The sequence below is a fragment of the Manihot esculenta genome, chromosome 13 (assembly GCF_001659605.2).
Source record: "Manihot esculenta cultivar AM560-2 chromosome 13, M.esculenta_v8, whole genome shotgun sequence".
NCBI classification, from domain to species: domain Eukaryota; kingdom Viridiplantae; phylum Streptophyta; class Magnoliopsida; order Malpighiales; family Euphorbiaceae; genus Manihot; species Manihot esculenta.
Window position 1 is genome coordinate 34,166,630 of NC_035173.2, and position 13,113 is coordinate 34,179,742.

General features: G+C 32.9%; 3 protein-coding genes across 3 annotated transcripts; all 3 read left to right on the forward strand.

Annotated features, from left to right (window-relative positions):
- The first annotated feature begins 713 nt into the window (after positions 1 to 713).
- Positions 714 to 2,321, forward strand: LOC110630259 (oxygen-evolving enhancer protein 1, chloroplastic). The gene is made up of 2 exons (XM_021777669.1): positions 714 to 1,084; positions 1,403 to 2,321. Exons 1-2 carry the CDS (start codon positions 839 to 841, stop codon positions 2,159 to 2,161), a joined length of 1,005 nt encoding a protein of 334 aa, XP_021633361.1. The 5' UTR covers positions 714 to 838; the 3' UTR covers positions 2,162 to 2,321.
- A 1,202-nt stretch (positions 2,322 to 3,523) lies between these two features.
- Positions 3,524 to 6,022, forward strand: LOC110629566 (CASP-like protein 5C3). Its single transcript, XM_021776591.2, has 3 exons — positions 3,524 to 4,128; positions 5,333 to 5,465; positions 5,552 to 6,022. Exons 1-3 carry the CDS (start codon positions 3,998 to 4,000, stop codon positions 5,759 to 5,761), a joined length of 474 nt encoding a protein of 157 aa, XP_021632283.1. The 5' UTR covers positions 3,524 to 3,997; the 3' UTR covers positions 5,762 to 6,022.
- Positions 6,023 to 6,681: 659 nt separating this feature from the next.
- On the forward strand, positions 6,682 to 9,246 carry LOC110629653 (pentatricopeptide repeat-containing protein At2g22410, mitochondrial). Its single transcript, XM_021776727.2, has one exon. It carries the CDS (start codon positions 6,806 to 6,808, stop codon positions 8,777 to 8,779), a length of 1,974 nt encoding a protein of 657 aa, XP_021632419.1. The 5' UTR covers positions 6,682 to 6,805; the 3' UTR covers positions 8,780 to 9,246.
- Positions 9,247 to 13,113: the final 3,867 nt, after the last annotated feature.

The following is a 13,113-nucleotide window of genomic DNA, read 5'->3' on the forward strand; positions in this document are numbered from 1 at the left end:
CCAAGCCCAGTTTCTTTAATTATCGAAGTTAAACCCATCCTTGCATCGCCATTTTCCTATTTCGCTCGCTCCATCACGACGTTGACAAGGCCACACCTTACCTCAAACAGCTCTATTGTTAAGGCCACATCATCTGGAGGGTGCGGTTCACAAGGGCCTCGACCTCAGCCTCTAGTTGAGATGGGTTTGTTTGTTATCTGTTTGTTCTTTTATCAAATTTTGGTGTTGGCCTTTGATATTGGCTGCAAGTGTCCAAATTGAGATGGAATTTACTCTTGTTTTAATTGTTAATTTCGATTTTAATTGTTATTGCCAAGGATCTGATTGAGATTGGAGTTTTTTTTACTTTGTTTTCATTCGATGTCTACAGGTAAAGGTGTTTCGCTTGCTATTTTGTCTCAAACAATTCTCACTCAGTCTTGATCATCAACCATACATAAACACATGAATTTTTTTTTTCATTTTGTCTATGGTTGAGGGTTTTGTCTTCACCAAATTAAAATTAAATTAATTCAAATTAAAATCGAGTCCTACAGCGCACACAAGCCAGGGAGGTAGACTGTGGAAGTAGTTCAGGTACATGCCATCATCCACTCTGACTGACAGAGTATCTATATCCCAGATTAGACACATGCCACGTGGCAAACTTCATAGCCATTTTCACTACCTTCATCAATCAACCAATAAGAGAAAGCCTTATCCTATCCCTTATCTTACTCACACCAAATCCATCAACTCCCCACACAAACAACACACTTCTATTCCTTATTATTCATAGGGAATCCATTTACACAAGAGACACAGACACAGAGGTAGAAGAAGCAAGGAGACTGAAACTATGGCAGCCACACCACAAGCAGCTGCTACACTTCTGCAACCCACCAAGGCAGGAGGGATGCCTTCCAGGACCAGCAGCCTCCAGCTCAGGTCTACCCAGACTGTGTCAAAGGCTTTTGGGTTGGACCCCAGTAATGCTAGGATCACTTGCTCCTTGCAATCTGACCTTAAGGACTTGGCTCAAAAGTGTGTTGATGCTACTAAGCTTGCTGGATTTGCTCTTGCTACTTCTGCTCTTGTGGTTTCGGTACACTTCTTTTTTCCCCTTAGCCCATTAATTCTCTAACTATATCTGCTTCGACATAATTAATCAGCACGATCACATTCTTTTGGACAGAATTATGTCCCTCATCTGTATATTTTTTCATAGCTAAGAGTGAAGAGACCTCGAGTTCGATATTTTCATTTATCTAATTAGTATCTTAGATCAGCTTCTCGGAGGTTGTGCTTGAGAAAACTGTATGCAACTGTCTAAAGTCTCTGGCTAAGACCCTTAATTAACCAGAAGAAGGTTGATTAGTGATTAACAGGCGAGCCCTGTTGTAACCACTTAGATTTTTTCCAGGGAGCAAGTGCTGAAGGAGTCCCAAAGAGGCTAACCTATGATGAAATTCAAAGCAAGACATATCTGGAAGTAAAGGGAACTGGAACTGCAAACCAATGCCCAACAATTGCAAGTGGAGTAGACAAATTTGCCTTCAAACCTGGCAAATACAATGCCAAGAAATTCTGCCTAGAGCCAACTTCATTCACAGTCAAGGCAGAAGGTGTAAACAAGAATGCTCCACCAGAGTTCCAGAACACTAAGCTCATGACACGCTTGACCTACACTCTCGACGAAATGGAGGGACCTTTCGAAGTCTCCCCTGATGGAACAGTGAAGTTTGAGGAGAAAGATGGAATAGATTATGCTGCTGTAACTGTGCAGCTTCCTGGTGGTGAACGTGTCCCTTTTCTTTTCACCATCAAACAGTTGGTGGCAACTGGGAAACCAGAGAGCTTTAGCGGAGAGTTTCTTGTACCATCCTACCGAGGTTCATCTTTCTTGGACCCAAAAGGCAGAGGTGGCTCCACAGGTTATGATAATGCAGTTGCCTTGCCTGCAGGAGGTAGAGGAGACGAGGAAGAGCTAGCTAAAGAGAATAATAAGAATGTTTCATCATCAACGGGGAAAATTACACTTAGTGTCACTGGAAGCAATCCTGACACTGGAGAAGTTATTGGAGTGTTTGAAAGCTATCAGCCATCTGATACTGATTTGGGAGCAAAGACTCCAAAGGAGGTCAAGATCCAGGGAATTTGGTATGCTCAGCTTGAGTCGTAGAGCTCTTTTTCTTGCATGAATTTGTGTATTTATATTCTTGGATCAGATTTTGCAAAGTGTTGAAGGTGTTGCTAAAACTTTCCTCTACCCAATTGAGATGATCAAATACTATTGGAAGCATATATTAATGGAGAAATTTCAAAGTCTTTTTACCATATAATTCATAAATTAAGTAATTTATTATATAATATTACAGTTTGAATAAATATATAATTTACTTTTCAGTATTTTTTACCTTTACATAATTATAAAAAATATAAATAGCATAAATAATTTAATTAATTTAATGTATAAATAATATGATAAACTGAGTTTAGTTAATAAACTATCATAGTGTGGACATGTCAAAAATTAAGAAGAATTTATGGGAAGAGGCAACTAGGCTTCAAATAATTTAATAATTATGGTCAAAATATAATATTCCATGTTTTTTTTAATGAATAGTCAAAATATAATATTCCTAAATTCTAACTAGTGAATATGAATCAGATGGAATTATTAATATTAATAAATTGAAGCCAATGATAAGGTCCATTCTGTGTTTGGTGGAGCCTAAGAAAGTATAATTAATCAACCAACCATTCAATTTCCATCCATAAAATCCCATCTCAAAACTTTATTGCTTTTGATTCTGTGGTCATAAATCATCTATTACTCTTCTTGAAATATTGTTGATTATTAAGTTTCACATCTTTTTTGTTAATAATTTATTGTAAATTGTTCAATTTGAAGGTTTTAATTTATTACCATGTAAATGTTGGATTTGTTGATTTATAAAATTTGAGCATTATAAAACACTAATATTTTTTTATTATTAATTAATCAATTTTATTTTATTGATTTTAAATCTATTTCTTATAAATTTAAAATATAAATATATAAAAACTTATTTGGTATATTAATGAATGATATATACAATTTAGGAAAAATAAAAAATATCATATTATTTTATTAGTTTTTCACATTATAATATGTGATTTATTTTAAAATTTATAATTTAATTATATATCAAATAGATGTTATTTAAATATAAAATTAAATCACATATTTTAGATTAAATTATAAATTTTAGAGTGAATGAGGAAATTATAAATATTTTTTAAAATTTTTTAATAAAATTGCTTAAATTTTCTTTTATTTTTTAAATAAAAAATTTTATGCGAATTCAATTTAATTTTTTTTATTAATTTTCTGTTTAGAATGAAATAACTTTTTTTTTTAAATTTATAAATAATTTTTTAAAAATAAATTATAATATTTTATAAAAATTTATTTAAAATTTTTTCTCGCAAAACTAATTATACCACGCGAACAAGAAGTCAGTAACCATTTAAAAATAAATACGAATTAATTAATTTTCGGGAAAAAAAAGCCCAAAAATGGCAGTGGATCATTACTCTCTCACCCCCGCTGTGGCTGCGTGCGTCACCTTCTGGAGCGGCGGGCGGGCGGCAGGCAAGCAGCCAACTCAAACTGAACCTCTGACCTAATTGCCAATGGGGCTATCAAGGGGCCCCACTAATCCACGTATCCATCGCCAGTTTATTTCACGCTTAAATCTTTGAGAACCAAATTTCTAATTGGAAGAACCAGAGAAGAAGACAGCTCTCAATGCGAGCGTTGCCATTACGTTCCTCTGGCTTTCATTTTTCCTTCCAAATTCATTTACCAGAACACAAATCCTAAATCTTTCTGATTACCCACAATTGCAAAATCATAATAACTGGATTATTTTCCCTCTAAATTTTTTTTTTCTTTTTGATTTGCGTGATTGATAAAAAAAGTTGCAGGGGAATGAATTTTTGGACATGAAGGACAGAGAAGTGGTGTTGGAAGATGGAAAAGGTGCCTGGAGCAATGGGGACAAGCGCTAGCTTGGCTCTGAGATTGGGTCAGGCTATCTTCTCAACTGCTTCCCTTCTCTTCATGTGTTTGGGCATTGACTTCTACAGTTATACTGCTTTTTGGTATTGTTTGATTCTATTTTCCTGCACTTTGATAGAAAATATATCATTTTCTGATCTTAGTTCAATACCCATATCTATCTTTTACCTCTTTTCTTTTCTGTTTGTGTTATTGTCTGCAATTTGATGCTGCAGAATATTTTCTCTGATCAACTGTTCTGTTCTTTGCTGTATATTTCTTTTGTTTTTCCTCCTAATTACTGGTTAATTATCAGCTGTGGCCTTAGGATTAATACAAGGGAAAGATGATAAAGATCAGTGATATAAAGGTGAAACTGAATTGAGCTCATAAGAGAGTCTTTTAAGACAGGGAGAACGGTGTAGGAATAACATTTGGAGATGTGAGTGAGTGCCAAAGGCAAAATTTTAGCAATTAGGGATCAAAGTGCATTTTACATTTGTTGCTTAAACACTTTGAATTATCTCTATCACAATTTCTATTTCTATGATATGGAGAAATTCACTGGTTGGTTTTTCAGTTTTGAAAAATGTCTTAAAACATGTCGTGCCGTTAATATAGTGTTAAGGTGTTCAAACTTGGAAGAATTTAACACTTCGTTTGGCATGAATGACTTTAATGACTTTATATGAAAAGAATTCAAATGAATTCCATTAAAATTATGTATAATTTCATTTTCATACATGATGAAATTTTTTAAGTTAAAAAAAATTGAATTCTTTTATTCCAAACAAGAAAATTGTAAGAAAAGAATCAATTAAATTGAATTTTTGTGAAAATTCTTGATTCTAAATGAAAAGTACTGTTGGTGCTCAAACCTTTAGCAATCTTCTAAGGAACTTGTTGATATCCAATGTATCCGGTACGGAGTGAATCCAATTCACTTGGAGCTAGCTGCAGTTATTCTCTTCAAATTATCTTTCTGATAATGTTTCTGAAAAATGTGTTTTTTTCGAAAAATACTGGTCAAGTATCTAGCCCATGAAATTTTCTGAAATTTATGGATTTTCAATGAACTACTGAATTTGCTATGTGATCTAGATGCAAATAAAGTGAATATAGTAATTGTTGTTCCATTTTCTATGTAAAGATCCCTTGGTTTATGAATTTGTTTCTGCCCCTTGATCAGAATTGTCCTTCTGAAGAATTGAAAGAATTTATGTCATGACGTTCTCAATTTTCCTCAGATGATAGAACAATCAAGTCAGCTTGTGCGATTTTCATAATTACTTGTCCCTTTTCTGACAGCTATTTGGTGACTATCATGGGTCTTGTTATTCCATGGAGTATAACACTGGTGCTAGTGGATGTATATTCTGTCTTTGTTAAATTTTTACCTCATCAACCAAGAATTCTGTCAGCCATTGTCATTGGAGATTGGGTATGCAGTGTTTTTTTTTCTCTAAAGTTGACTGTTTTTAAAAAGAGAAAATGTGAATTATATATTACCACTTGATTGTATCACAGGCTTTATCATTTCTATCTTTAGCAGCAGCAAGCTCAACAGCAAGCGTTACAGATATTCTGCATGATGCTGGAAGTTCATATTGCCCTGTAACATTGTGTAGCAGGTATCAGTTGTCTGCTGCTATGGCTTTCCTGTCTTGGTTTCTGTCATTTGCCTCTTCTCTCTTCAATCTTTGGCTTCTACCTTCTTTGCTTAATGTGGAGATGTGAACCCCACCCCCCCAGCGAAGTTCTCTCATTGTGTATTGGAATAGCCATAGTTTTCTTTTTTTTTTAAAAAAAAAAAGTTCCGACTAAGGTTTAAACTGAGACTTCTTAGCTCTGGAGATTTTTAAATTAGTTCTCTTATAGCCATATGCTTGGTGTATAATTTCATATGCATTGCAATTGTACTTTGGTCATTCTTTTTTCATATAAACAATTGATAGAACCCACAATAAGGGCATTGATTAATAGTATTCTCTTTACCATCATATTCACATCATCTTTCTGCTGTATTTAATTTTAGTTGGAAAAACATTGTTTAATAGTATTTTAAGTGTTATGGTGAGCATTAGAACCGGCCAAGGGTCGATTCAGAACCGGTTAAGGATCGATTCAGAATCAGAATCAAATTGAAACGGCCCTGTTTTCTGGGTAATATTTCAAGTAATGAGTTAAAAAAAAAGAAAGAAAAGAATGTTATGTGGCTCCAGATTGTAAAGGCAATTTTTTTGTTGTTGAACAAGTTTGGATCACCAAGGTTAGTTGAATAGCTTTTTCATCTCTTAACGAGGGGCTGGCCAGGGCCAACCTTTCAAAGTTGTCTACACAATTTCAAATGATTGAGATTGAATTGAACTCTACTTGTGACTATTGAAAGATAAATAGTTAATGGTTTGAAAAGAAAAGGAGTAATTAATATATTTCTAAAAATAGATAGACTAAATGATTAATTTTATTAAATTATTAGGACTGAATAATAAAAAATTAACTTTATTGGAAAAATAATATATATATATAATAAAAATGTATTTTGTTATAAATAATAAATTTAAGAATATTAATTGAACATGTTTTCGATTAGATTGAATTTATAAAAATACATTCAATTTCATACTAAAATAAATTATTTTAAATATTTAATTTAAAAATTGTCAAGTTATTAATTCAAAATTATTTGCCTAGTGAATTACCTTATTCAAGTTTTTCCACTTGTTCTTTTACAAATAGCCATAGACAGAATTCCCAACTTAGATCAAATGCCCAACTGCCATGCTCTTCTCTTTCAAATATTTGACCGTTGCTTCCCGCCTTAACCACACTCTCAGCTCATTCCACCAATTCAAGTCTCAAACTCATGAAACTCTTCATGCACTCCTGCACAAATGTTCCTCCATGAAAGAAATAAAGCAAATCCATGCCCAAATCATCCTCAATGGCCTCGTCAATGAGACTTTCACTCTCGGCAAGTTAATCTCTTTCTGTGCTGTTTCTGATGCAGGTAATATCGACTATGGGCAACTCGTATTTAATCAAAGTCCTGAGTCCAATAAATTCATGTACAATAGTCTAATAAGGGGTTACTCCAGTAGTAATGATCCCATAAAGTCTATATTATTGTATCGCCAAATGATTGATTGTGGTCTTTCTCCAAATGAATTCACTCTCCCTTTTGTACTTAAAGCTTGCGCTTCGAAATTCGCGTTTTGGGTATCCCTACTTGTCCACGGCCACGCTGAAAAATTGGGTATTGGGTCTCATGTTTGTGTGCAAAACGGCCTGATCCATGCATATGTTGCCTGTGGGTTTATACAGTATGCGCGGGATGTGTTTGATGATATGTCTGATAGGACCTTGGTTTCTTGGAATTCGATAATTGGTGGGTACGCCAAAATGGGTCGGCGTAAAGAATCGTTTTTATTGCTTAACGAGATGAGAGAAATTGGGATGGAGCCTGATGAGTTTACTTTGGTTCACTTGCTTTCACTCTGTTCACAGAACCGTGATATAGTTCTGGGCAAGTTTGTGCATTTGTATATTGAGATAACGGGGATGGAGATAGATTTAATTGTGAGAAACGCTCTTCTAGATATGTATGCAAAATGTGGGCAACTGCAATCAGCTGAAAGAGTTTTTGAGCGGATGCTTGATAAAAATGTGGTCTCTTGGACCTCTATGGTTAGTGCATATGCTAAAAATGGGCTTGTCGAATTTGCTCGGCGAATTTTTGACCAGATGACAGTGAAGAATGTGATTTCTTGGAATTCAATGATTTCTTGTTATGTTCAGGGTGGTCAATGGCGGGAAGCTCTAGATCTGTTCCATGAGATGAATAATTTGGGAGTGAAGCCTGATGAGGCTACCCTACTTTCTGTTCTTCCAGCCTGTAGTCAACTTGGTGATTTAGCCATGGGAAAGAAAATCCATGATTACATACATAGCACTTGTAGTACACCTAGTGTTAATTTATGTAACTCAATTATAGACATGTATGCAAAATGTGGAGGTCTTAAGTTTTCCATGGATATCTTTAACAGGATGCCGAATAAGAATTTGGTGTCCTGGAATTCTATTATTGGGGCCCTTGCATTACATGGTTGTGGACCAGAGGCAGTTGAGCTCTTTGAAAAGATGCAAGCTGAAGGTGTTTGTCCTGATGAGATAACCTTCACAGGGTTGCTTTCTGCTTGTAGTCATAGTGGTCTTGTAGACATTGGGCGACATTACTTTTACAAAATGAGCTCTGTTTACGGGATTCAATATGAAATTGAGCATTATGCATGCATGGTTGATCTTCTTGGTCGAGGAGGTCAATTACATGAAGCTATTAGGTTAATAAGAGGAATGCCAATGAAACCTGATATTGTGATTTGGGGTGCTTTACTTGGTGCATGTAAGACCCATGGAAACGTTAAGATAGGGAAACAAATCCTGAAACAGTTGTTGGAATCAGAGCCACACAGTTCTGGTGTCTATGTCCTTCTATCGAACTTGTACTCTGATGCTGGAAGATGGGAAGACATGAAGAACATTCGAAAACTAATGAATGACCATGAAATCATCAAGTGCAGAGCAATTAGCTCAGTTGAGATTGAGGGCTGTGTATATGAGTTCATGGTTGATGACAAAAGACTCGAAGTTTCGTGCAATGTGTACTCCATTCTTGATCAATTAACTGACCATATGAAGTCGATAGCATACTTTTGCAACATCCCAAGTCTTTGCTCAGAATCACCAGAAGTGTAGTGGCAACAAATCCTTGAAAGTACAATATGCGACCAATAAACAAGAACAACTGCTATTAACTGTAAGTACATGAACTCAGCAAATTCTAAGATATACCTGGTGCTCTAAAACATGGTGCATAATCAGTTTCTCTATGAAATATGGAGCGTAGGAGCCACATGAATGTGAGTGATGGTGGACATCCACCCGCAGCACTCAATAGTTTCTCAACTCACTCTCGCAGGATGGGTATTTAGAGCATTCCTGCAATTTTTGCATTCTGGATTCTTTATTACATGCTTTATGCCCAGATGCCTATGTTCTTTAAACATTTGAAATGTTCTTTCAGTATAGGATCATGCATACTGGAAGTGGCATCTATAGAGAAATAGATTCATGGAAATCTAAAAAGATTTCTTGAACAATAAATTTTGATCAGTTTGCAGATATTGGAAATGATTAAACATACATGATTAGACGATTAAAAATCAGTAAAGAAACTGATTTATTTTGCATACATTCTTAACCATAGTTTGAAGGAGAGCTGCCTTCTGTTGAAGTTGCAAAAGCAAACCTGTTGTTGAGTATTTGATATCCAAACATTTATATTTATTTCATTTAAATTTTTTTTTGTAAACAAATAGCAAATAGAAAAATGCTTTCTGCAGGAAATACAATTCATTTATTTCAGAAAATTGACGACTGAACTGAAATTGGTCGAACTAAATCAAAATTAAAATTAAAATATTAAAATATCAGGTTAAAACAAATCGAAACTGAACCCACCTGCACACCTTTATAAACTACATGCAAATGATGTAATGCTACACATTTATGCAGATTCATTTCTTTCTTTCTTTTTTTTTTTTCCAAATTACTTCAATCAACTATGTTTATGATCATCATCTTTTACTACATAAATTTTGCCAAATAAAACAGGAACAGCCTCCTTTTTTTCTGAGAAACTCAAATAATTTATTGCTACTTCTACCTTTGACATTCTCAATTCTAAATGACATTTGAAGTTTGAATCTAAAAAATACAAAAACAAATAGTGTTGAGATATGGTTGTTAGAGAATTTATGGTTGATTAAGATAGAGCTAAATCCTTAATCCTCAAGAAACATATATAGATACATAAACTTAGATAAGGCATTTGTCAAAACATAAAGAGATAAAGCTTAGCCAAAAATGTATCCACCAAACAAAAAATAATAATATAAGATTTTGTTGTTTAGATTTGCAGGTGTGCCAAAGGATAAGGCAGTGTTCATGAACACAATTATGGTAAGAATAATTGGCAAACTATTAGTTAGCTTAAAGGATGAATGTACAAATATAAAAAGGAGTCAATTCAAGCACCTACCAATAAATCATTACAATCTTCCATTAATATAATGATAATCAATCCTAGTGTGTTTTGAAAGAAAAGAATTTTTATGATAAAAACAACTGCCAAACTTCATTCCAAGTTCATGAATGTTTCAAAAATACCATGTCAATGTATAATAGTTGATAGCTGATCTGGTTAATTAAAATTTATTAAAAAAATATATATTTTTTATAATACATTCTTTTAATTTCTAAATATTAATATTTTAATTGGATCAAAATATTAAGTATTTCAATAATCAAGTATTGAACAAAGAAGAATTATTGAGGGGGAGCAAACATTTCCATTGGTCATGACAACCTAGCTTGCAATATAGCTTTGAAAAAAAAAAAAAAGACAAAATTATGATGGAGGAACTTTCTTGGCAATGACAAAGGCAAACTTTACAATGAATCCATGAATAAAGTCAAAGATACAATTAGAAATATTGTCTCCACTAAGAAGAACCTACTAGATCTAATTGAAATTATTTAGAATAATTAAACCCTAATTAGGATTTTGTTAGACACTATGTTCAAATATAATTGTAATGGTAATGTGTTTATGCTGGTTGGTGGGTTTTAGTATTTGCTCTTGCCAACCAGGTTTTGGTTCATAATTCTGTCAATTGTGCAAGAACAGGATCTTGGAATGTCATGGCTCCTAATATCTTTCAAAACATTCATTATTTTTATGAACAATTCCATAGATACATAAATAGGATATAAAATATTATTAGATTATTAGAAGAGCGAAAATTTTATTTAAATCGAATCTATATGAATTCAAAAAAACGATGAGTTCTATTAGGATTTTAGATCTCGTTATTGCTCATAATGATTATAATAATAGTGAATTACGACTAAATGCCCACTTATATATATATATATATATATATATATAATTTATGAATTTTTATCTTTCAGATATTTTTTATGTTTAAAAATATTAATTATTGAGTATTAAATATTAAAATTAAAATTTAAAGGTAACATATTTTAATCAATAAAAACACATTAAAGTAGATAAATAATTTTTTAATTAATAAATTTTTTAAAATTAAAAAATTAATTAATTATGAGTACATGCATGAGAAGAAAAAAAAGCATTTTATGCCATTATAATAAATTAATATAAAATAATAATAGAAAAAAAAAAGGTAATATTCGAGTTGAGGAATATTTCTAAAGAGCCCATGAATCATTGATTGCTTTTGAGAATTTGGATGGGTTTGAAGGCTGCAAGGAAGAGCCATTGAAGCTTCATAGAAAGGTTTGAGAAATTAGGAATTCATTCCCTCAATTATTAATGCAATTATGATATAAAAATTTAATTAATAATAAATTAGAGATCTTCCATAGGATTTAAAGTGTAGCAAATCAGAATCCAGCAGAGAACATGCATACTGCAAAAACAAACTCTTGTCTGTGGCCCCTCTTTCTCTAATTTTCAATTGCTGCTTCTTCAGTTGTACATTGCATATGTACTCTCCTTTATCTTTGCCTTCAATATTTTTCTATATATATAAATTTAAATCATTGATCTTAGAAGTGATCTCCATTATAATAATAAGATTTTGAGTTCAACTTTCAATCAAGAAATTAATTCTTTTTAAGCTTAAGAAGAGGAAGCAAAAGAACAAGAATGATGGGTAGAGTGATAGAAAAGGAAGAAGAAGAAGAAGAAGGAAAAGGCCATTCTTTGTTTAGGCGCAAATGTATGGTGTGCCAATGAAGAAGAACAGACCCAGACCAGATCTAATTACTCCACCTCTTGTCGGCTTGTTCAGCTTTTCATTTCATTTTCCTAACTTAGCTTTTCCCAAGGTCCTTCACTATCACGTGTTTTTTTTATTAAATTAAAGTCAAAATTTAAATCGTTTAAAAATTAATTTATATAAAATTTAATATATATTTTTATATTTAAAATATTAAATATTTACAAGAGATTCAATATTAATAAAAATTAGCTTTGATATTGATGATCTGAGATCCAGAAAAATGGAGTTTATAAAACGTTCTGTAAGTTTAAAAAAAATCTCTTCCGTGAGGAGGGTGTCTCTCATTTTATCCTGCTTTTTCCGTTGTGTGTCACGACCTTTCTGCTACAGGACCACCTTTTCTGTCGTATGAGCTCATATGTATAGATAATGTATAATGCAGTGACCCTCTCTGTGTCAGGCGGCCATTTAATTCCATCCGGCGCGCGAGTGGACATGGCTGCAAAATGACTGAGCTTATCGTCCTCTCCTCTCACGACAGGATTAGAGAGAAAGAGACCAAACCCAATGGAAGTCCAATTTCAGGATCAAACGGACTGGGCCGGTCTGACTGGGGTTTAGTAGGAGTCTAGTTTGCTGAGCGGGATGGATCGGATTCAGTCGGGAAGTCTAGGGGCCTTCAAATCGCGAACAGTCCTGATGGGCCAAATCAGGACCTGAAACAAAAAAATCCAGCGTTTATCATATATTATATTAAATTTAGATAAAATTATTTTTTTTGAAGAGATGATCAAATTTACTAAGATTTTAACCTATTAAGATAAGCGATCACATAATATGTTTCATGATTATACACTAATTAGATAATAATTAAAAAAAATAATTTAATAATTAAAAGTTTATTAAACATAAATTACTTTTGTAAGAAACTAGATTCCGCCATGTACTTAGCTAATGTGAATAGAAAGCATGCTTTATGATCCCCACGTACAAGACATGTAAAGCAAACACCAATAACCTAATTTATTAAATTAATATTAAATAAATAATATTTACACAAAGTCACAATATTCAAAATCAATAATTGAATATTGTGTCAACTTGTACTAATTTTGTATTAATTGAAATTAATTTTTAAAGTTAATTTTTTTTTAATTCATCCAATAGTTAAATTTATAATATTCTTCATTTTAACAATTTGTTTTTGGATTGAATTTTAAGGTGATGCTTAATTTTGCTCAAAGTTGAGTTTTTCCTAATTTA